Here is a 22,039-nt window from a genome sequence, read left to right on the forward strand (position 1 = left end):
CTACAGTAAAACAACTCATATTTGTTATAACTTCTCACATTGCCAAAGTGATTTCACTTGTCACCTACTGTATTTTCACAGTAGAGACATTTTATTTCACTGACTGTTCTTGCTGACTATGTCCCCAGGATAGCAAGTGAGCAGAAACGTTCACAACCCAAATGCAGACAGCTATGAAAAAAGTGACTGTTTACACATTTCATAGTGTGTTCCACATCAATTGGGATTTGTGGGTTGTGTTCCTATACATGTCTCTGAAAAATTGAAAACAGAATATTGAGCCTCGCACAAGACATTTTCTTCCTACATGAGGGAAGTATCTTAGTCTTCTAAGTCACATGGAATTCATTTCAGCAAAACCCACTGCAGCAGAGAAGAAATATAAAGTAGGAGAATGGTAACTTTTATCTGTCCAATTTTACCATATATGCTAATTGTATAAAGTCTTCAGTATTTGCACATGTCTCAAAGGTTAAATTCCTGCTAATGAATCATGCTGCTTAGATTATTCTTTTGCATCACTGTATAAAATATCACTACACAAGGCTGAACAAGAGAATTACTACAGTGAAATAATTTTTAGTGAGAGATTGTGTCACAGTAACTAAGGCTAGGTAGCATTACTAATGCTGGGCATACACGGCTCGATGCCCCCTTATCAATCGAGCCGCTGATGGCTCGATTGAAAATGTCCGACGTGTCCGATCATCGCAGGGATCGATTCCGCGCTCGATACCCGTGGCCGGACAATAGCGGCAAATCGAGCGGGAGATAAGAATTGCCGGCGGGGACGAGCGGGAATCGATTCGGGTGCACACGGGGACGCAGCGGGAGTCGATCCGGCGGCTAATCAGCCGCCGGATCGACCCGTGTATGCCCAGCATGAGACTGAAGTGGGAGATTTTTATGTTTTTACTGTTATCCTAAGTACCTTCTGAAGTGCTTGTGATTTAATGGTAATATGTCTGTATTTGTAGTTCTCCAGACGTCTCTGCAGATGTGATTAAAGGAAATTTTTACTGCAAATTGAGTGGAATGAAGAGTTGTGATGGCATAACCTTCCAGGTAAGCCTTCAGTATATTGTTCACATGCCAGGCACATGCCCACAGTTTCACATCAATACTTTCACAGGAAGCCATACACTGCTCTCACACATCCTGTTTAGAGTGCGAAATCTAGGGGGTTCCCCAAAGCACCCTGCAAGGTACAATTGGTCTGTACCCCATTGGACACCATACTTTTTGCTGCTGATGAATTTAATGCTCTGATTCCCAAGTTTGAGCCCCCTGGATCTCTGCTCTGCCAGCCTCTAGGAGCAGAAGAGATCACCGTTGACAACTCCAAACAGACAGGTGAAGTAGCAGTATGATAGACAAGAAAAAGATAAAGAAGACCTGGTGTATATTTTAACATATCCACTTGCACTCACAAAACTACATTTCATAGTTCTTTCCTAATATCCCCACATGCTTCCTTCATAGATAATTCAATAGCACTTCTATTGCTTATAAATTTTCTCCCACCTACCTTTAAATCAGTTCCTCTGCGTAAAGATCCCAAATCATCTCTTCTGACCAACAGAATACCCAAGCAGCTCAGGGTGATACAGAACTACTATGAAAGTATAAAGGGAATGAAAGAGACCACAGAACTCTACTAAAAAGCAACGCTCAGTGTAATCTGCCTTCTTAAAACAGGAGGTATTTGCGATAATTGAGCTTTAAATGGGCAAGAGTAGGGATTTCCACAATGCATTACAACTGAATATGTAAATGATCTCTTTGTGCCCCTAAAGCCAGGCTTACATCCAGAACTGCTGGTGTATAACAAGCATATAGCTTAAACATTTTACAGAGCCACATCAACCCAACAAGGAGCCAGCCTGTTTCGGACTGTTGGTCCTCATTAGTACATGGCAGGGATTGATATGGCTCTAAGGGATAGGGTTTTGACCCATACAACAAAATACACAAGCAGCTCAGGGTGACCCAGAACCACTTAGGAAAGTATAGGGAATCTCTCCATTTATTTTCATGTTTTCCTACCTACCTACCCAAAACATATCCATCCCTCCAATACCAGTGTCGCCTCTCTTTCCTCTTACCTATTCACACACCCTTCCATCTATCTCCCTACTCCTCATATCAGCTCTCTTGACCCCTACCTACTCATCCTCCCTTCATACACCTATTTAAATGTTATCTCTCCTGGTTTCCACCTATCTACACAACACCCATTTATACTTCCAGCCCCATGTCATCTCTCCTGACCTTCATTTACCTACCTGCCTTACATCTGTCCTTCCAATCCCTTGTCCCTTCTTTTCTGAAACTTACCTGCCCATCCATATTTTATCCATCCTTCCACCACCATGTTACCTCTTTTTCCCTCACTTATCCATAAACTCCTCCATATATCCTTCTCATGTCACCTCTTCTGTTTCCTACCAACCTCATCTATCTTTCAACCTTCATGTTACCTCTTTGCACCCCCCCCCCCCTCATGATTCTCAGTCAGTCTTATTTCATGTGATGGATCAGCACAAAATAGTTGGTGAAGTGAAATTTTGCAAATATATTCACTCTGTTTACCATTAAGTCCTGGTGCAACCAGTTACCATATTTTTCGGACTATAAGACGCACCTGACCATAAAACCCACCTAGGTTTAGAGGACAAAATCCAGGAATTTTTTTTTAAACCTGGTTGCATCTATGCTGCACGGGCGTCTTGTGAAGCTTCCCCCACAAGCTGTCTGTCTAAGCTACACTGCTCAACTACACTATCTCCTGCTGCCCCCCCCCCCACACACACACACAAGTTACACTAATCCCTGCAACACTAAACTACAAGTGCTGATGTAAAGGGAATGACAATTCTTCTGGAATGAGACCTAAATAGTCAGCCTTGGGAATTATTTCTGTGCCTCTGTGCAAATGTGGAGTAGAAACAGTACAAACAGGGGTCATAAGGTGCTTAGTGAGGAGTAGATCTGCCCAGGCTTCACCCTATAGTCTATGCAAACTGTCAGACTCCAGCTGCCCTTGCTCCATTTCCTCCCAAGGCATAACAGTACCCTAATGCAGACATCAATGTCTAACAATAGAAGTTACCATAATGCTGACAATCGTCAGATGGCACACAGCCTTCCTTGCCGCAATAGCAGTATAGGAGGTGCTATTGTAGCTGGGAAGGCGAAGAATCACTTGCGTTCCCAGCCTGACGGCCGGTGACGGCGAAACCGGAAGTCGCCACCGGCGGGTCCAGGAGGATCGGAGCGAGGCTGCGAGGGCACCGATCAGCTGCAGGGGGCTGAGGGAAGCCCCAGGTGAGTAAAACTATTTTTTTTATCTGACGTAAGGTTCACTTTAAATACTGAATGCTGGTGGGGTGGGTGTTAGAGAGCATCAAGGTGCTGGCTGGGGTAGGTGGGTGGGAGGGTGCATCTAGGTGTTGGGTACTGGCTGGGGTGGGAGAGAGCATCTAGGTGCTTTCTGGGATGGGTGGGAGGTAACATCTAGGTGCTGGCTGGGAGGTAACATCTGGTGTTGGCTAGGGTAGGAAGCATCACCTGGATGCTGGCTGGGGTGGGTGCCAGGGAGGAAAGTAGCATCAGGGTGCTGGCTGGGATGTGAGTGGGTGAGAGGTAGCATCTGGGTGCTGGCTGGGGTAAGTGGGAGGTAGCATCTGGGTGCTGGCTAGGGGGTCTGAGTAGGTGTGAGGTAGCATCTGGGTGCTGGCTAAGGTGGGTGAGAGAGAGCATCAAGGTGCTGGCTGGGGTAAGTGGATTTTGCATCTGGGTGCTGGCTGGGGTGGAAGCATCTTAATGCCGGGTGCTGGAGTGGGTGGCAGAGAGCATCAAGGTTCTGGCTGGGGTGGGAGAGAGAGAGCATCTAAATGCTGGGGTGGGTGGCTGCTTTGAGTGGGAGAGAGCATCAAGGTGCTAGCTGGAGTGGGAGGGAGAGAGCACCTAGGTGCTCAGTGAGGTGATGGCTAGGTGGGAGCATTCAGATGCTGGGATGGGTGGGAGAGAGGGAGCATTTAGGTGCTGGCTGGGGTGGGAACATCTAGATGCTGAGTGCTGGGGTGGGTGAGAGAGAGCATCAAGGTGCTGGCTGGGATGGGAGGGAGAAAGCACCTAGGTGCTCGAGTTAGTAGGAGAGACCATTAAGGTGCTGTTTGGAGTGGTTGGGAGAGAGGGAGCATCTAGGTGCTGACTGGGGTGGGAACAACTAGATGCTGGGTGGGAAAGAGCACCTATGTGCTAGGTTCTGGCTGGAGGAGTCGGTGGAAACATCTTGCTGGGTGCTGAAATGGGTGGAAGAGAGCATCAAGGTGCTGACTGGTGTTGGTGGGAGGCAGGCAGGTAGGTAGCAACATCACTGTGTGTTGGTTGCTGGAGTGGTGAGGGGGCTGGACTCGCGCTGGTTGAAGCTGCTTACCACTGCACTTCATCCCATATGAGTGGACAATATGCCTGCTCTGTTCTCTGGCTTGCTGCCAGTGAGATCTCTCACTTCAGTAATGTGCCTTCCCCGGACTTCCTTACCACGCTGAGAGGCAGCTAGGGAGGAGGGAAGAGAAAGTGAGTGACAACTGGCAGGCTGAAATGATGTGGTCACTGGCCTCAAGACTGAATGAGCTTCCCTAGGTTGGTGGGCAGTGCTTCCTGCGATTGGTGGGCCTTTTTATTAGCAGTTAAAAAGAAGGGGGTGCCTGGGCACCCAGAGCCCCCCTCTCGGCACATGCCTGCTGGAGTATCTGTCCAAAGGGCCACAGTAAGCCACACACTCCATAGAGCCGGGCTTTATGAAAGAGTGGGCATAAAAAAAAAACATTATGTATGCTAGCATTGGCAAGTGTGGACGAGCACATTCACTGGGGGGGTCGCATGCGTGCAATCGCACGTTAAAGCGGATCTGAGATGAAAAACTAACTATAACAAGTAACTTGTCTATATATCTTATCTAAAGTTTAGATAGTTTACACAGCAAATGTAGCTGCAAACAGCTTTATAGAATATGATTGATTATTCCTGTGATACAATGACAGCAGCCATGTTGTTTGTAAACATTACACAGAGGCAGGATTATCTGCATCTTGAGCAAAAAAACCTAATCCTCCCTCCTCCCCTCTGCCACTGAAATCTCTGGCTAGTAATACCTCCCCCTCCTCCTGCCCAGACTGAGCTCCCATGAGCCCTTGCTACTGTCTGAAAGTGCCTTGGCTCTCTGAAAACCTGTGGGTGTGGCTTCTTTAGTTTATAGGAAATTAGAGTATTAAAACAAAAACAAAAAGTATTTGGCTTGAGGAATGCCCTATATACAATAGGAAAGGAACACAATTATGCAGTGAGTAAAAGTTCATCTCGGATTCACTTTAAGTAACCAGCTAAATTATTAGTCCATCATAATCTATGGCCAATTTTAATGAAAGCCAGTTAACTTATCTGTACGATTTCGGGATGTGAGAGGAAAGCAAAGTGCCTTGAGGAAACCTATGCAAACACGGAGAGAACATACATACATTATGGATATCATTTATTCTACTACCTTCATGTCACCACTACTGACTTCCGCCTACCCTTTATCTGTCCTTCTGCTCTTCGCACATATCCACCCAACCTTCATTTCAGTATGTTTCCATACCCATGTAATTTCCCCTGACGCTTACTTGCCCACCCACTGCTTATCACATTTTATCACCACTCATTTCCCACACACACCTCATAAATTCGTCTACCCTTAATATAACCTCTTGTGATCCCTACCTATCCACTAAACTTTTTATCTGTCTGTACATCCTCATGTCACCTCTCCTGACCCTCACCCACCCCTTATCTATCTATCGACCCCCATACCATCTGTCTTTACCAACCACTTATCAATCCTTCCACCCCATATCATCTTTTATGAAGGAACAAGCCGTTTCTCGGTGCTATTTTCCTTAGCATTTGTTATACAATGAAGAGGAAGAAATCATACAAATTTATGATGAGACTGCAGAGTTATAGCTCTGCTGTTCTGCTTAAAAACAATTAATATTTTTCAGCAGCAAAGGGGAGGTAGACAAGGTAAGCTCTGTGCTCAGAGGGAAAGACTAGTTGGTGCCACTTCTTCCTCCAGATGGGATCAGCAGTGTTCTCCCCAGAATTTTTTTTAGTCAAGTGGCATTAAAAAGTAGCTAGGTGGAGAAATAAAGGCCCTTTTCCAATAGGAAGCGCAATCACGCAACCTACAATTTCCATTACCTGTGACTGCGCTGTATAGCTGCCAGGAATGAAGCAGAATCGCCCAACAATTGCGCTTCAGAAAAAAATGACGCATGATAGAGGGAAATGAGCACCGCGATTAACATCGCAGTGCTTATTGCGATCAGCAAAACGCCTGCGATACGCTTTCGGAAGTGGATTACCACTAGTGGAAAAGGACCCTAAAGTTATGCTGGGTGGAAAGGGAGGGTTACACCGAAGTGGGGTGGCTGGGTAAGTAGGTCAGGCTGGTGGCTATTGAGGTAGGTCAGGTTGGTGGCTAGTGGGGTAGGTAGATATGGTCAGGCTGGTGGCTAGTGAGGTAAGTCAGGTTGGTGGCTAGTGGGGTGAGTAGGTCAGGCTAGTAGGATGGGTAGATAGGTGTGGCTAGTGGGGTGGGTGGATGGGTAGGTAGGTCAGGCTGGTGGCTAGTCGTCTGGGTGCTAGGTCAGGCTGGTGGCAAGTGGACTGGGTGGGTAAGTCAAGCTGGTGGTTGGTGCAGTAGGTAGGTCAGGCTAGTGGGGAGGGTGGCTCAGACTGGAGGTTGGCCGCTGGTGGGTCACGCTGGTGGGCTAGTGGGGAGGGTTTGCAGCTAACATCGCCCCCCCCCTGCGCTTCACTGGCTACGGGCTCTCTTGCACACTAGAGCTCCAGCCAGTGTCTGGTCCACACTGTCTCCTCTGTGCAGTGTAGCGCACACCAACACAGGAAGTAGTATCGCATGGAAAGGAGACAGCGTGGATCAAGCGGGTGGCTGGCGCTCTAACGTCTGAGAGAGCCCGGAGCCAATGAAACTGTATTTTCCAAATGAGGAGATCGTTGACGGGAGCGAGGGAGGGGGGATAGAAGTCGGGCCCCCCCAGCTTTTTCACTTGGAAAGGGCATTCCTGCTTCCCCTGCCCCACACTACTACCGCCACTATTCCTGGCCGAAACGCCCCACCCCCGGCCGGTAACAACGTGCCCCTTACAACCCACCCAGCCAATCGTGTCAGACTGGCGCTGCTGCAGTGTTCAGCGATGGCTTTCGCGAGAGCCTGGCGTGATTGATAGTAATTGCATAATGCCCAAAAAGGGCTAGACCATAAGTACCAGAAACTTGGTCAGTAATAGACCTGTCCCATGTACACAACAATATGATCGCTGTGGTAATACATGGGAGATTTCCTGTCTCAGGTAATGAGAGATAAAAGACTGTATATGGTCAATGATGGTGTGAACACTAGAGGGTGAGGGTCTTTGCTGATCCCCCCCACTGGTCAACTTGTATTCCCCATGGGGGGTAGCTATCTCTGCCCCAGTGTCACCAATTGAGACCTTTATCACAGTACAATTTCCTCTAAAATATGATACCTATATGATGAGCACAATTGTGGCAAAAAAAACACTGGGTGCAAGTTCCCCTAGTACTGGGGTGTGGTTTGCTCGCACACAAGTCAATGTAGATCGGCCACACTAGTTGCAAAGGACCCCATAGGGGTCAAGGATATAGGTAATCCATCTTCACAGAAGGTAACTGGGGTAACACATATAAGTGGGTGCATGAGTGTCAATATTTACAGTGCTCTCAACAATTGTTTCACCCTAATACAGGGCGTCGTCAGGAGAAAATAGTGCACAACATAAAAAACACAGTACAAAGATATCCCCACACCAAGTATCAAAGTTTTGCCCTGCAATAGCCCAAGTCAGAGCTAATCAAGCTGTCAGCTGAATGTGCTTAAATAGCCACTAACCTGCCACACCCGATCTATCAGGTCCACCCCTTGTTTCTAAATTATCCATGTTGCCTGTTGTGTAAACCTACCTGTTTACACAACCTCCCCACAGCGCTGCCCCATCCACAGCATGAGAGAATGGTGATGACACATCTACTCACCGCTCTCCAAGCCTCGTTCTGGCCGCTGACGTCATATCCTGTGACGTCATATCCTTTAGGTTGCCATGCGTCCCTAGCAACGCGTATATAGCAACGCGTATATCCAATAGCTGGCGCTGTGTAAACAGATCTGCTCTCGCCGTCCTGTTGGCGAGAGCGTAACCATGGCAACCTAGCCGCCCGTATGGAGCAGCCCTACGCCGTACAATTAAACGTGCAGGACGAAAGGGGGGGGGGGGGAGCGTTTGCCCACATAACCAACATATGCTGCAAATACTACCACATGCCTAGCATTCATTGCAGATGCCACAGCCTATGCGCTAGCCATAAGCATTCCTTGTTTGTTTCCATATTGCTTATTTATAGCGTTTGTGTAAACGGTGCGTGGAGGCAGATGCTCAATATATCTGCATCTCTCATCTCGCAGTATTCCCCATTGGCTGGTCATATGCATATACATAAGGCTCTCTTTGCACTAAATGATAGTAAATGACAACATATAGGGGATATGAGGGGAAAGAGGATGCGCAATATGCACGGGTGGGACAGTTCAGGCATGCATCAGGCTATAGATGAACAGATTTTATTAGGGGAGATGAGGTTGTGGTGTGTATACGATTGAATGAACAACCAGTAGGATTTATAAAAAACATTTAACAGAAAAATCCTCATTAAGCCCTTTAGGGGCTAACGTATCTAGCCGGAAAATCCACGCTGCCTCTAACTGCAGCAACTTTTTGTCTAGATCACCCCTTCGGACACCACATTTCCATTGCTGTAAACCCCAAAAGGATATCGCGTATGGATTATCAGTATGTTGCAGGTTCATGTGTTTTGATATGGGGTGTCCCTTTTGTGTTTTATATCCCCCGTATGTTCCAGGACCCTGTCCTTTAAAGGGACACTTAAGTCAAACAAAAAAAAAATGAGTTTTACTCACCTAGGGCTTCCAATAGTCCCCTGCAGCTGTCCCGTGCCCTCGCCGTCTCCCTCCGATCCTCCTGGCCCCGCCGGCAGCCACTTCCTGTTTCGGTGACAGGAGCTGACAGGCTGGGGATGCGAGTGATTCTTCGCGTTCTCAGACACCTTAGCACCCTCTATGCTGCTATATGGTATATGATATATGCTATAGCAGCATAGATGGCGCTATTGTGGCCAGGAACGCGAAGAATCACTCGCGTCCCCAGCCTGTCAGCTCCTGTCACCGAAACAGGAAGTGGCTTCCGGCGGGGCCAGGAGGATCGGAGGGAGACGGCGAGGGCACCGGACAGCTGCAGGGGGCTATTGGAAGCCCCAGGTGAGTAAAACTCTTTTTTTTTTTTTACTTAAGTGTCCCTTTAAAGCTCTTGTGGTCTTTCCCACATAGAGCAGATCACAGTTACATCTTGCGACATAAACCAATCCTTTGGTGTTACAGTTGAAAAACGATCTTATGGTGAAACTCCTATTTACGGCTTTCGAAACGAAGTTTTTAACTGTGGGCATGTGGTTACAGGCCTTGCAGTGGCCACATTCGAATGACCCATTTGGTTTTGGGGGTAGCCACGTAAGGTGGGATGTCCCCTCTTTTTTAGTTGTATATGTGCTGTGCACTAACATATCCCTCAAATTTTCGCTTTGTCTATACGTCACTGATAGTCTGGTTGTTAAGAACTTGGTTAGATGTTTGTCTTGGTGTAGAATTGGCCAATACCTCTCTAAAATCTTGAATATCTGGTGGCACTGATTGGAGAATGTCCCTATCATTCTGACGCATTGTTTCCCGGTGTTCAGGGTCTTGTTTTTGGACACCAGGGTCTCCACACGTTTTGTGGATTTAGCCCTATAGTATGCTCTGTCCACAACATGTTTAGGGAAGCCTCTCTGGGTAAATCTCCTGCTTAATAATACACTTTCTTCTTCAAACAATTCGTCAGTGGAGCAATTTCTTCTCGCCCTGAGGAACTGGCCCACTGGAATCCCAGATTTTAACGACTTGGGATGAGCGCTATTCCAATGTAGGAGTGAGTTGATCGCAGTACTTTTGCGAAATATTTTTGTGTTTAAGCAACCACTGGGACTTTTGTTGATCTCTATGTCCAAAAACGTGATAGTTTGCAGGTTTATCTCATATGTAAAGTGCATCCCAACGTCGTTGTTTAAAATCTCCACAAAGTCTATAAATAGTTCTCTGGGGCCCTCCCATAATATCAAGATGTCATCTATAAATCTGCCCCAGAAGACAATGTGTGATGTAAAGAATGTAAGATCATCAATGAACACCCTGGTGTCCTCCCACCAGCCCAGGAACAGATTTGCATATGAGGGGGCACACGATGTCCCCATAGCACTGCCCCTGAGCTGGTGGTAGCACTTGTCGCCAAATATAAATGTATTGTGCATCAGAATGAATTTCAAAGCACTCAGCAAGAAATTAGAATGAGCGAGTAAATGTGTACCCTGTGATCGGAGGAAGTATTCCACTGGTTTCAAGACTACTCCTGGGGTTTAGGGCCCCTAAAATGTTTTTTTTTTGTCACAAGTTAGCGGAAATTGATTTAAATTGTGTTTTTTCACAAAGTGTCATTTTCCGCTAACTTGTGACAAAAAATAAAATCGTCTATGAACTCACCATACTTCTAACGGAATACCTTGGGGTGTCTTCTTTATAAAATGGGGTCATTTGTGGGGTTCCTATACTGCCCTGGCATTTTAGGGGCCCTAAACCGTGAGGAGTAGTCTTGAAACCAAATGTCGCAAAATGACCTGTGAAATCCTAAAGGTACTCATTGGACTTTGGGCCCCTTAGCGCACTTAGGATGTAAAAAATTGTCACACATGTGGTATTGCCGTACTCAGGAGAAGTAGTATAATGTGTTTTGGGGTGTATTTTTACACATTCCCATGCTGAGTGGGAGAAATATCTCTGTAAATGACAATTGTTTGATTTTTTTTACACACAATTGTCCATTTACAGAGAGATTTCTCCCACCCAGCATGGGTATGTATAAAAATACACCCCAAAACCCATTATACTACTTCTTCTGAGTACGGCGATACCACATGTGTCACACTTTTTTGCAACCTAGGTGCACTAAGGGGCCTAACGTCCTATTCACAGGTCATTTTGAAGCATTTGGATTCTAGACTACTCCTCATGGTTTAGGGCCCCTAAAATGCCAGGGCAGTATAGGAACCCTACAAGTGACCCCATTTTAGAAAGAAGACACCCCAAGGTATTCTGTTAGGAGTATGGTGAGTTCATAGAAGATTTTTTTTTGTCACAAGTTAGCGGAAAATGACACTTTGTGAAAAAAAAACCAATACAAATCAATTTCCGCTAACTTGTGACAAAAAATAAAATCTTCTATGAACTCAAATGCCGCAAAATGACCCTTGAAATCCTAAAGGTACTCATTGGACTTTGGGCCCCTTAGCGCAGTTAGGGTGCAAAAAAGTGTCACGCATGTGGTATCGCCGTACTCAGGAGAAGTAGTATAATGTGTTTTGTGGTGTATTTTTACATATAACCATGCTGGGTGGGAGAATCTGAGGGGTGATCAGGAGGGAGCAGGGGGCAGTTTAGGGTTAAAAAAAAATAGCGTTGACAGAAAGTGACAGGGAGTGATTGATGGGTGATTAGGGGGATGATTGGGGGCAAACAGGGGTCTGGGGGGGCGGGCAGGGGGGGGGGGGGTCTGAGGGGTGCTGTGGGCGATCAGAGGGAAGGGGGGCAGGATCAGTGTGCTTGGTGCAGACTAGGGTGGCTGCAGCCTGCCCTGGTGGTCCCTCGGACACTGGGACCACCAGGGCAGGAGGAAGCCAGTATAATAGGCTTTATATACATTACAAAGCCTATTATACTAAGTACATGTGGCGATCCGGGTGCTAGTAACCCGCCGGCGCTTCCGAACGGCCGGCGGGTTACAGCACGGGGGGCGGAGCCAGTCGCCGGCGGCTGATCGCGTCACGAATGACGCGATCGCCGCATAACCACGCCCGCAGCCGCCCCCGCCTATGGGCGTATTGCGGTCGTTTAGGCCCGGACATTGCCGCCGCCCATCGGCTGGGGGCGGTCCTTAAGTGGTTAATGAGGATTTTTCTGTTAAATGCTTTTTATAAATCCTACTGGTTGTTCATTCAATCGTACACAAACCACAACCTCATCTCCCCTAATAAAATCTGTACATCTATAGCCTGATGCATGCCTGATCTGTCCCACCCATGCATATTGCGCATCCTCTTTCCCCTCATATCCCCTATATGTTGTCATTTACTATCATTTAGTGCAAAGAGAGCCTTATGTATATGCATATGACCAGCCAATGGGGAATACTGCGAGATGACAGATGCAGATATATTGAGCATCTGCCTCCACGCACCCTGTTTACACAAACGCTATAAATAAGCAATATGGAAACAAACAAGGAATGCTTATGGCTAGCGCATTGGCTGTGGCATCTGCAATGAATGCTAGGCATGTGGTAGTATTTGCAGCAAATGTTGGTTATGTGGGCAAACGCACCCCCCCCCCCCCTTTTCGTCCTGCACGTTTAAGTATACGGCGTAAGGCTGCTCCATGCGGACGGTTAGGTTGCCATGGTTACGCTCTCGCCAATAGGACGGTGAGAGCAGATCTGTTTACACAGTGCCAGCGTCCGCATTGGATATACGCGTTGCTAGGGACGCATGGCAACCTAAGGCAACATGGATAACACAACAGGCAACATGGATAATTTAGAAGCAAGGGGTGGACCTGATAAATCGGGTGTGGCAGGTTAGTGGCTATTTAAGCACATTCAGCTGACAGCTCAATTAGCTCTGACTTGGGCTATTGCTGGGGGAAACTTTGATACTTGGTGTGGGGATATCTTTGTACTGTGTTTTTTATGTTGTGCACTATTTTCTCCTGACGACGCCCTGTATTAAGGTGAAACAATTGTTGAGAGCACTGTAAATATTGACACTCATGCACCCACTTATATGTGTTACCCCAGTTACCTTCTGTGAAGGAGGATTACCTATATCCTTGACCCCTATGGGGTCCTTTGCAACTAGTGTGGCCGATCTACATTGACTTGTGTGCGAGAAAACCACACCCCAGTACTAGGGGAACTTGCACCCAGTGTTTTTTTGCCACAATTGTGCTCATCATATAGGTATCATATTTTAGAGAAAATTGTACTGTGATACAGGTTTCAATTGGTGACACTGGGGCAGAGATAGCTACCCCCCATGGGGAATACAAGTTGACCAGTGGGGGGGATCAGCAAAGACCCTCACCCTCTAGTGTTCACACCATCATTGACCATATACAGTCTTTTATCTCTCATTACCTGAGACAGGAAATCTCCCATGTATTACCACAGCGATCATATTGTTGTGTACATGGGACAGGTCTATTACTGACCAAGTTTCTGGTACTTATGGTCTAGCCCTTTTTGGGCATTGTGCAATTGTTATTTATTACCAGTACCTCCCATTCGGTAGTGTGATAGTTCGTGATTATTAGTAGGCAGTGGAGCGCTCCTGCCTACAGTTTGGTTTACAGCACCAACTTTTGACAGCTGGGCGGGGTTTCAAAACACCCAGTGGCCTGCCCACCTAATTAGTCCTGGGGAGAACACTAGGATCGGGGGGGGGGGGGGGGGGATGGGGACTGGGTAGTTCACAGACTACTATTCAGGCTAATCAAGCTGCATCTGACATCACACAGGAAGACAGTTTTGCAAACCCGGAAATAATAAACAGTTGTAATCCAAAAATGGTTTTGCACAATGCACAAACTTTTGTGTATTGCAAAATACAGAATGATATACTACTTATGTATAAAAAAAATGTGTATAAAAACAACAAAATACTTAGCTCTGTCATAATATTCCATGCAATGGGCATGATGCACGAAGCAGCTGTAACATTGCTGTTCACAGGCAGCGCACTGCAATTTTACTGTTACGAACAGCCCCTACTACTGGAATAATTGCCGTGTGCTGCCTGCTCACAGAAAAGTTTACTGCGCAGGCGCAGAATGCTCCCGGTGATGGGAGCGAAACGGGAGCACGCATGGCTAGACTGCGCATGTGCCGACTGGCCCCGGCTGACTGATTTTCCAGGGCCAGTAGCAGGCGAACGGAGAGGAAGAAGAGGACGCCGTGGAAGCGATCAGACTGGAGGAAGCCCCAGGTATGTATATTTTATTGAGGGGGCTCTGTCTCTGGTACACTTTAAGGTGCTAGGAAATATCTATGATGCTATATTTGGACATGATATCCCAGTGCATCTACAGAGATCAAACATACATTATTCCTGTGCTGCTTTTCCTAATGCTGGGAACACACGATGCAATTTCTCGTCTGATCAACGGGTGGTCGGACAGGAAGTTGTAAGGCGTGTACATATCTAAACTGCTTCTAATTGATAAAGAGATCGATTTTACGATGATAACTTTGAAAAATCAAACCCTTTCTCGATCGGAAACAGATAGGACATGTTGGAAACAATCGCCGATTGGACGGGAAATTGCATTGGATGTTCCCAGCATCACATAGGCAGGTCCTCTGTGTATCTCTACAGCACACATTTTCAAGATTTGTGAGTTCAGGATGCTGTGTGCAGCTGAAGGTTTTTCTGCCAGACATGTGGAGGTTAGAGAAGCCTGTCTTTACAGGCTTGTTACTTTCGGCAAATTTTGGCATTATCATTAATAAAAAATAAGCAAGATACTCATTACTTTCAGAAGGAAATGTGCACTACACTCACCTAAAGGATTATTAGGAACACCATACTAATACGGTGTTTGACCCCCTTTCGCCTTCAGAACTGCCTTAATTCTACGTGGCATTAATTCAACAAGGTGCTGAAAGCATTCTTTAGAAATGTTGGCCCATATTGATAGGATAGCATCTTGCAGTTAATGGAGATTTGTGGGATGCACATCCAGGGCACGAAACTCCAGTTCCATCACATCCCAAAGATGCTCTATTGGGTTGAGATCTGGTGATTGTGGGGGCCATTTTAGTACAGTGCACTAATTGTCATGTTCAAGAAACCAATTTGAAATGATTGGAGCTTTGTGACATGGTGCATTATCCAGCTGGAAGTAGTCATCAGAGGATGGGTACATGGTGGTCATGAAGGGATGGACATGGTCAGAAACAATGCTCAGGTAGCCCGTGGCATTTAAACGATGCCCAATTGGCACTAAGGGGCCTAAAGTGTGCCAAGAAAACGTCCCCCACACCATTACACCAGCCTGCACTGTGGTAACAAGGCATGATGGATCTATGTTCTCGTTCTGTTTACGCAAAATTCTGACTCCATCGAGACTCATCAGACCAGGCAACATTTTTCCAGTCTTCAACTGTCCAATTTTGGTCAGATCGTGCAAATTGTAGCCTCTTTTTCCTATTTGTAGTACAGATGAGTGGTACCCGGTGGGGTCTTCTGCTGTTGTAGCCAATCCGCCTTGAGGTTGTGCGTGTTGTGGCTTCACAAATGCTTTGCTGCATACATACCTCGGTTGTAACGAGTGGTTATTTCAGTCAACGTTGCTCTTCTCTATCACCTTGAAGCCGGCCCATTCTCCTCTGACCTCTAAGTGTCAACATGGAATTTTCACCCACAGGACTGCTGCATACTGGATGTTTTTCCCTTTTCACACCATTCTTTGTAAACCCTAGAAATGGTTGTGCGTGAAAATCCCAGTAGTGAGCAGATTGTGAAATACTCAGACCGGCACGTCTGGCACCAACAACCATGCCGCGCTCAAAATTGCTTAAATCACCTTTCCCATTCTGACATTCAATTTGGAGTTCAGGAGATTGTCTTGACCAGGACCACACCCCTAAATGCATTGAAGCAACGTCCATGTGATTGGTTGATTAGATAATGAGAAATTGAACAGGTGTTCCTAATAATCTTTTAGGTGAGTGTTTATACAGTTGTGCTCATAAGTTTACATAACCTGACAGAATTTACTATTTCTTAACCATAAACTTTTGATCAGGGTCATTTGGGTAGTTTGTGTAGTGATTATGATGTAAAATGAGTAAAATCAGTTGTTACAATAAATTACTTCAGCCAACCACTAACCATGAGTGAAAGAAAAGTTTTTGTGTTATAATTCATATTCTATGAAAAATGGTTTAGAAATCATAAATTCTACCAGGGTATGTAAACTTATGTATGTTTGATTTGTGTACTGTGGTTGCATATTGTAAGTTGAAAACACATTATGCAGCTACATCACTTACATTTCACCCGTTACGTCTCACATTTATTTGTTAAGTCATTTGAATATCCGTTTCATATTATTTGTTATCCGTATAGTGTCAGCATCTTCTATATCGCTTTACAGAGTACAAAACAGACAATAATGGGGAACGTAGATACATAAGCAGCTCAACACACAGTATTATCACAACATCCACCCACGCAAGTACAAAATACATACTGTATAACCAGTCAATAATGGGGAACATGGATACATAAGCAGTTCAACACACAGTATTATCACAACATCCATCCACACAAGTACAAAATACATACGGTATATTCATGTGTGGTTCTAAACATCAGCAATAACACTAATGCTTAAAGTAAACCTGAATCAATTAAAATTATTATTTAAAATAAACACATTATGTACCTGCAAATGAATATTACATATTTACCTCGCCATCAGTTCCTCTCAGAAGCTCACTATTTTCTTCTTACGATTCCTTACAGTTCTGACAAGACTGTCAGAACTGAAATATATCATTTGCTGTAAGTTATATATCAGTTGCTGTCAGTTATAATTGAAAGGACAACTGATGTGCAATGCATTGTCCATGTTTCTTTATGGCTCAAGTGTGCGATATAACAGTTTAACAGTGTGCTGACCAGGAAGCTGTTATGGGGTAATGGTCATTTTCAAAATGGAGAATGGAGACACAGAGTGGACAAACAGAATGCATGAAAGGAGAAAGAGATTGGTGAGAAGACTCTGTAGGAGGTAACATATTTTTCAGACTATAAGACATACTTTTTCTCCCCCAAAAGTGGGGAGAAAAAGTCCCTGTGTCTTATAGTCCGAATGCAGGGAGTCCCCCACTAACGATCACCTGCCAATAATGAACCACTTAAAGGGGGATACACAGGACACTAGGGGACAGGAGGAGGACACTAAACGGGACAGAGGGGGACACACAGGACACTGGGGTACAGGAGGAGGACACAAGAGGGGCAAACAGGACCCTGGGGGACAGGAGGAGGACACAAAGAGGGCACACAGGACACTGGGGGACAGGAGCAGGACACAAGGTGGACACACAGGACACTGGGGGACATGAAGAGGACAAGAGGAGGACACTAGTGGGACAGGAGGAGGACATATTCATTGGGGGGGGAGAACATCTACAAGATGCTCTTGGACTATGGGTGTACCATGTTTAGTATATATTTTTTCCCTGGTTTTTACCAACTAAACCTAGGTGCTTCTTATAGTCTGAAAAATACAGTAAGTATGACGTGTTTATGTTTATTTTGACTTTTAATTTTTAGTTCAGGCTTGCTTTAAACAGGAAACGCTAGCTTCAAATCTAGAGGGTATATGTATACTGTACAGGTATATCAGTAATGGTATTCTAAAGTCAGTAGTCAGTTTGTTATTTGTTGCCATTGTTGCATAGAATTTGAAACTGATTGCATGGTAAACTCTTTACTTAATACCAGCAAATCTGTGACGTTGCTTGCTATAATTTTTTTATGTCATAGTATTTCACATTTACGTTCCTTATTACGAATATGAACACATAAAAATATACTTATTTTTCAGGGGTAACTGCCAAAATCTTTGTCTACAACAAGCAAAATGGATGACTCAGGAAAATCTTCTGTTGAAGTAAACATGAAAAATAATAAACTTAGGCAGAATTTTACCATCCCTAAGATTAAGAGAGATGCTGAGAAAGGTTAGTTACATGTCCTTTCTTTTCTCTGATTTTGGAGAGATTAAAACTATAGAATATTTTCTTTTAGACATTTTAGCTTGTATATGATAATTTATTTTCCCCCCATTGCACCATGATTCAGTAACCACAACCAGCCAATCAGAGGCTTAGAAAGGTGGTTGTAAACAGAACTGAAGCCCCATTTTGAAGTTCATAAAGAAGACTGTGTATTCTTAAACAGGTAACTGTAAGCTAAAAATAACTCACTGCCAGTGGGTAGCTTATTGTCCACTTTACCAGGGAAAACGTGGTATTTCTAGCATTAACTCCTTGCCGACCGCTCCACGACAATTGGCGTGAACGCTGCAGCAGCCCCAGGACTGCTCAACGGCAATTGGCGTGAAGTCCTGGTGGGGGCGGAGATTGCAGGGAATTGCGCATCCCTGCTTGAATCATCAGTCTCCCAGCAGCGAAGCCGCCGTGTATTTACATTGTACAGCACTGCGATCTACAGCAGCGCTGTACTGGGGACAGCCGTGTGACATGAGGCTCAGGAGCTACCCTGTGGTCCTTAAACGGTTAATATCCAGCATCTCCTGATGTTTGACCTTTAAAGGACTTACGAGGCGAAATAGGTTAAAAAAGGTAATTACTTGCATGAAATATCAATGCACGGAGGAAGCCATCCGCGCCCTTCGTGTCTTTCCGCCGGGTCCCTGCAGCTGAATGTCCCCCCCGGGCCGGTCCCGACCTCACAGACAGGGTCAGGCTCTCCTGCCTTGGCCGACGGAGCTAGCCGCTGCTGTGCAGTCCGCATATGCGCGGGTGTGGCTGCGCAGCTCTAGGGCCAACCCCCCCGATCCACGCTACAGGCTATTTCCTGTTGCGTGGATCGGGGTGTTGGCCCTAGAGCTGCGCAGCCGCACTTGCGCATATGCGGACTGCGCAGCCGCGGCTAGCTCTGTCGGCCATATTGGAAGAGGCAGGAGAGCCCGACCCGGTCTGTGGGGTCGGGACCAGCCCGGGGGGGACATTCAGCTGCGGGGACCCGGCAGAAAGACACGGAGGGCGCGGATGGCGTCTTCCGTGCATTGATATTTCATGCAGGTAATTACCTTTTTTAACCTATTTCGCCTCATAAGTCCTTTAAGTCACAAGACACGCCCACCTCGTGACGCTGGTCCGCAGCGGTAGGCTTGTGCACTTCGCCTTCTGAGTAGTTACATCCTCCACATCATCCCATGAGGGGATCTTCTGTGGGAAGCTTATTTTTAATGCCAGAAATACCGGGTTTTCCCCAGTAAAGTGGACATAAGCTACCCGCTGGCAGTGAGTTATTTTAGCCTACAGTTCCTCTTTAAATATGGGGGGAAGGGCAGAGAGAAGAGATGAGCAGTGTTCTTAATATAGAACAAGCAGAGCTCAGGTCAGCTTCCTAATTTGTAACACATAATATTGTCGGATATTTGAAAACATTAAAGTAAACCTGTTCGATTTAAAGAAAACTTTACATACCGGTTCTTGCCTAAGGCCTAAGACACACTGCATACTGGGGGCACTTGGTGATTCTGGGGGGACCAAATACTGGGGGCGCATCTGGCTATAATGTGTGGGGGTTAATCCCAGGGACACCTCTTGCTATCTATACTTGTTGGGGGGAATCTAACACAGGTGCACACCTGGCTATTTATACTGGAGGGACAAATATAGGGTACACATCTGATGACATCTAAACTGGGGGGGCTTAATACGAGGGACGCATTAAGCTATCTATACTAGGGGTGTACATAATTGTGAGGTCACATCTGGCTATCTTCACTGGGGGGGGGGGGGGGCTTTATTCTGGGGGGAACCTACCTAATACTAGGGGAAGTTTGCTACCTATACTGGGGCAGGCAGATCTCAGGGTGGAGGGCACAGTCACATGCATGGAGAAAAAAACACACCTGGAAAAAAGGGCACAGGGGATTGGTGCTAGTAGAACATCACTACAATTAGCAACATTCTACTGCTGGATACCGATAGTAAAATATAGGTAATGTTTACCCAGATTTTACTATGGCTGAACCTACCCCTACTCTTACACAGGACCCATCCTCTACCCTTAATCCCCTTATACAGTGAGCGACTGCCTGCACACTCCCCACCAATGCCGAAGTGAAGTAAGAGAGAGAGAGAGAGAAAGAGGAGAACGTGACAGAGGTATGGGATGGAGGGGGACACTGGGACAGAGGAGGACAAAGGAGGACTAAGAGGGCACAGATGAGTACACAAGTGGCACCAATGAGAACACAGGGGAACAGAGGTGTGCAGAGGACACGGGGGACACAAAAAGTACAAGGAAACATAATATTGGGGGTAGAAGATTCACAAAACACCCCTGCTCCATGGACGCACCAAATTTAGTATATTTTTCCCTGTTTTTTGTCCTCAAAACCTAGGTGCATCTTATGGTTTGAAAGATATGGTATATGTATTTTTTGTTTGGAGTGCAAATGAGCCCTATAAAGGTTCCACTCACCCAACATGAGTGTTCTCTTTATGTGCTGACGATGGTTACTTACAAGGAAACCCAGGTTTGAGAGTACCTTTTTTATATTGCTTGCATCCACTCCTATACAACACTATGTTGGGCTCCTGGGTCGCTGTTTTTTCCGGGAAGGTTCTTTGGAACACCAAGTTGTACTCAAGCTGAAGGTTACTAGTTTTCGATTATAATTTTGTTGAGGTCTTGGTAATCGATGCAGGGTTTGAAGAACTTTTTTTTTCACTGTGCAAATTATACCAACTCCTGCAACAAAGGTTGGTGGTCGATGTGTATATTCACCCAAATGGACTCTATACCCCCAGCCATAGATTAGTGGGGTCATTGTAAGTACAGTGTATAAGAAAGGGATAAGTAGTCTGCGTCATTCTTTTAAAAGACTCCCAAGGAATTTGTGATAATCTTTTGAACCAAGCATTGTCTCTGGTCTGAAGCTTAATGGTCACAGGTAATGTTTGTATAAGGAAAGTATATAGTAACATTTTTTTATTATTATTTAGTAATTATATAGCGCCGACATCTCCCACAGCGTTTTACGGAGTATATTGTCTTGTTAAAAAATGGTTCTCTCAGAGGAACTTACAATCTAGACCCTATCATAGTCATATGTCAATTATAGTCTAGGGCCAATTTTAGAGGGAAGCAAATTAACTTGTCTGTTTTGGATATGTGGTAGGATCCAGAATACCTGGGGAAACCAATGCAGACACAAGGAGAGCATGCAGATAGTGCACTGGCTGAAATTCGAGCCAGAGACCCAGAACTGTAAGGCCAGAGTGCTGTCCACTACGCTACTGTTCTGCTCAACATCAATTGTGTCTTATCTGTATTCCAGTGTTTAATAACTACCTATAGTGGTATTCTCTATAGTGCAGCACCATGGAAGATACTGGCGCTATTGAATTCCGAAATAATAATAACGTGTTTTTCAGCCCATAAGATGCACAGGGGAGGGGAGTCAAAGCATCTTTTGGTCTGAAGGTGTGTGTGGTACCCTAGACCCCCCTCCGCTGCTCTTACCGATCCAGCGTCCAGTGGCATACTTTAAGTCCTCCAACCATCTCCAGCTGGTGCCCTGAATCCTCCACACTTCCTCTTTGCATCGCTGAGCACCATGTATGACCCTGGTGTCTGTGCACAGGCCATGTGTGACCCCTGTTCTGTGATAGGCTGTAGACTTTTTGGAGAAATTTGATATCTCTTACCCAGAGCCATCGGTACTAGTGCTGGTGGTGCTTGTGGGTGGGTTTAGAGATAACCCCCCAACTGGATTGGTTGCTGGCTAAATTCTGGTTGGTGATTGGGGCTGGCAGACAGTGCTTGGCCCACCCGTTTTAGGCATCGGAGCTAATCACGGCCGGCAGCTGCAGACGGGGGATCTTTCGTTGATCTGCTGCTCGCCTGTGTCATCTGATGATCGAATGACTGAATTCTATGGGAGGCTGATTTGAAGGGG

At 45.8% G+C, this 22,039-nt stretch overlaps 1 protein-coding gene across 2 annotated transcripts in view; it reads left to right on the forward strand.

The window, feature by feature from the left end:
* The first annotated feature begins 977 nt into the window (after positions 1-977).
* The window catches only part of TEX15 (testis expressed 15, meiosis and synapsis associated), a 126,496-nt gene continuing 105,434 nt past the window's right edge, over positions 978-22,039 (forward strand). Inside the window, exons 1-3 of one of the 2 annotated variants that reach the window (XM_068233705.1) lie at positions 978-1,065; positions 14,128-14,289; positions 17,924-18,059. In XM_068233705.1, the coding sequence (XP_068089806.1) occupies positions 17,960-18,059 (100 nt within the window). In that variant the 5' untranslated portion in view covers positions 978-1,065; positions 14,128-14,289; positions 17,924-17,959. The remainder of the gene's footprint in view (positions 1,066-14,127; positions 14,290-17,923; positions 18,060-22,039) is intronic. The other variant, XM_068233704.1, reaches the window with a different exon arrangement.

Source organism: Hyperolius riggenbachi, chromosome 1 (genome assembly GCF_040937935.1).
Source record: "Hyperolius riggenbachi isolate aHypRig1 chromosome 1, aHypRig1.pri, whole genome shotgun sequence".
Taxonomy (NCBI): domain Eukaryota; kingdom Metazoa; phylum Chordata; class Amphibia; order Anura; family Hyperoliidae; genus Hyperolius; species Hyperolius riggenbachi.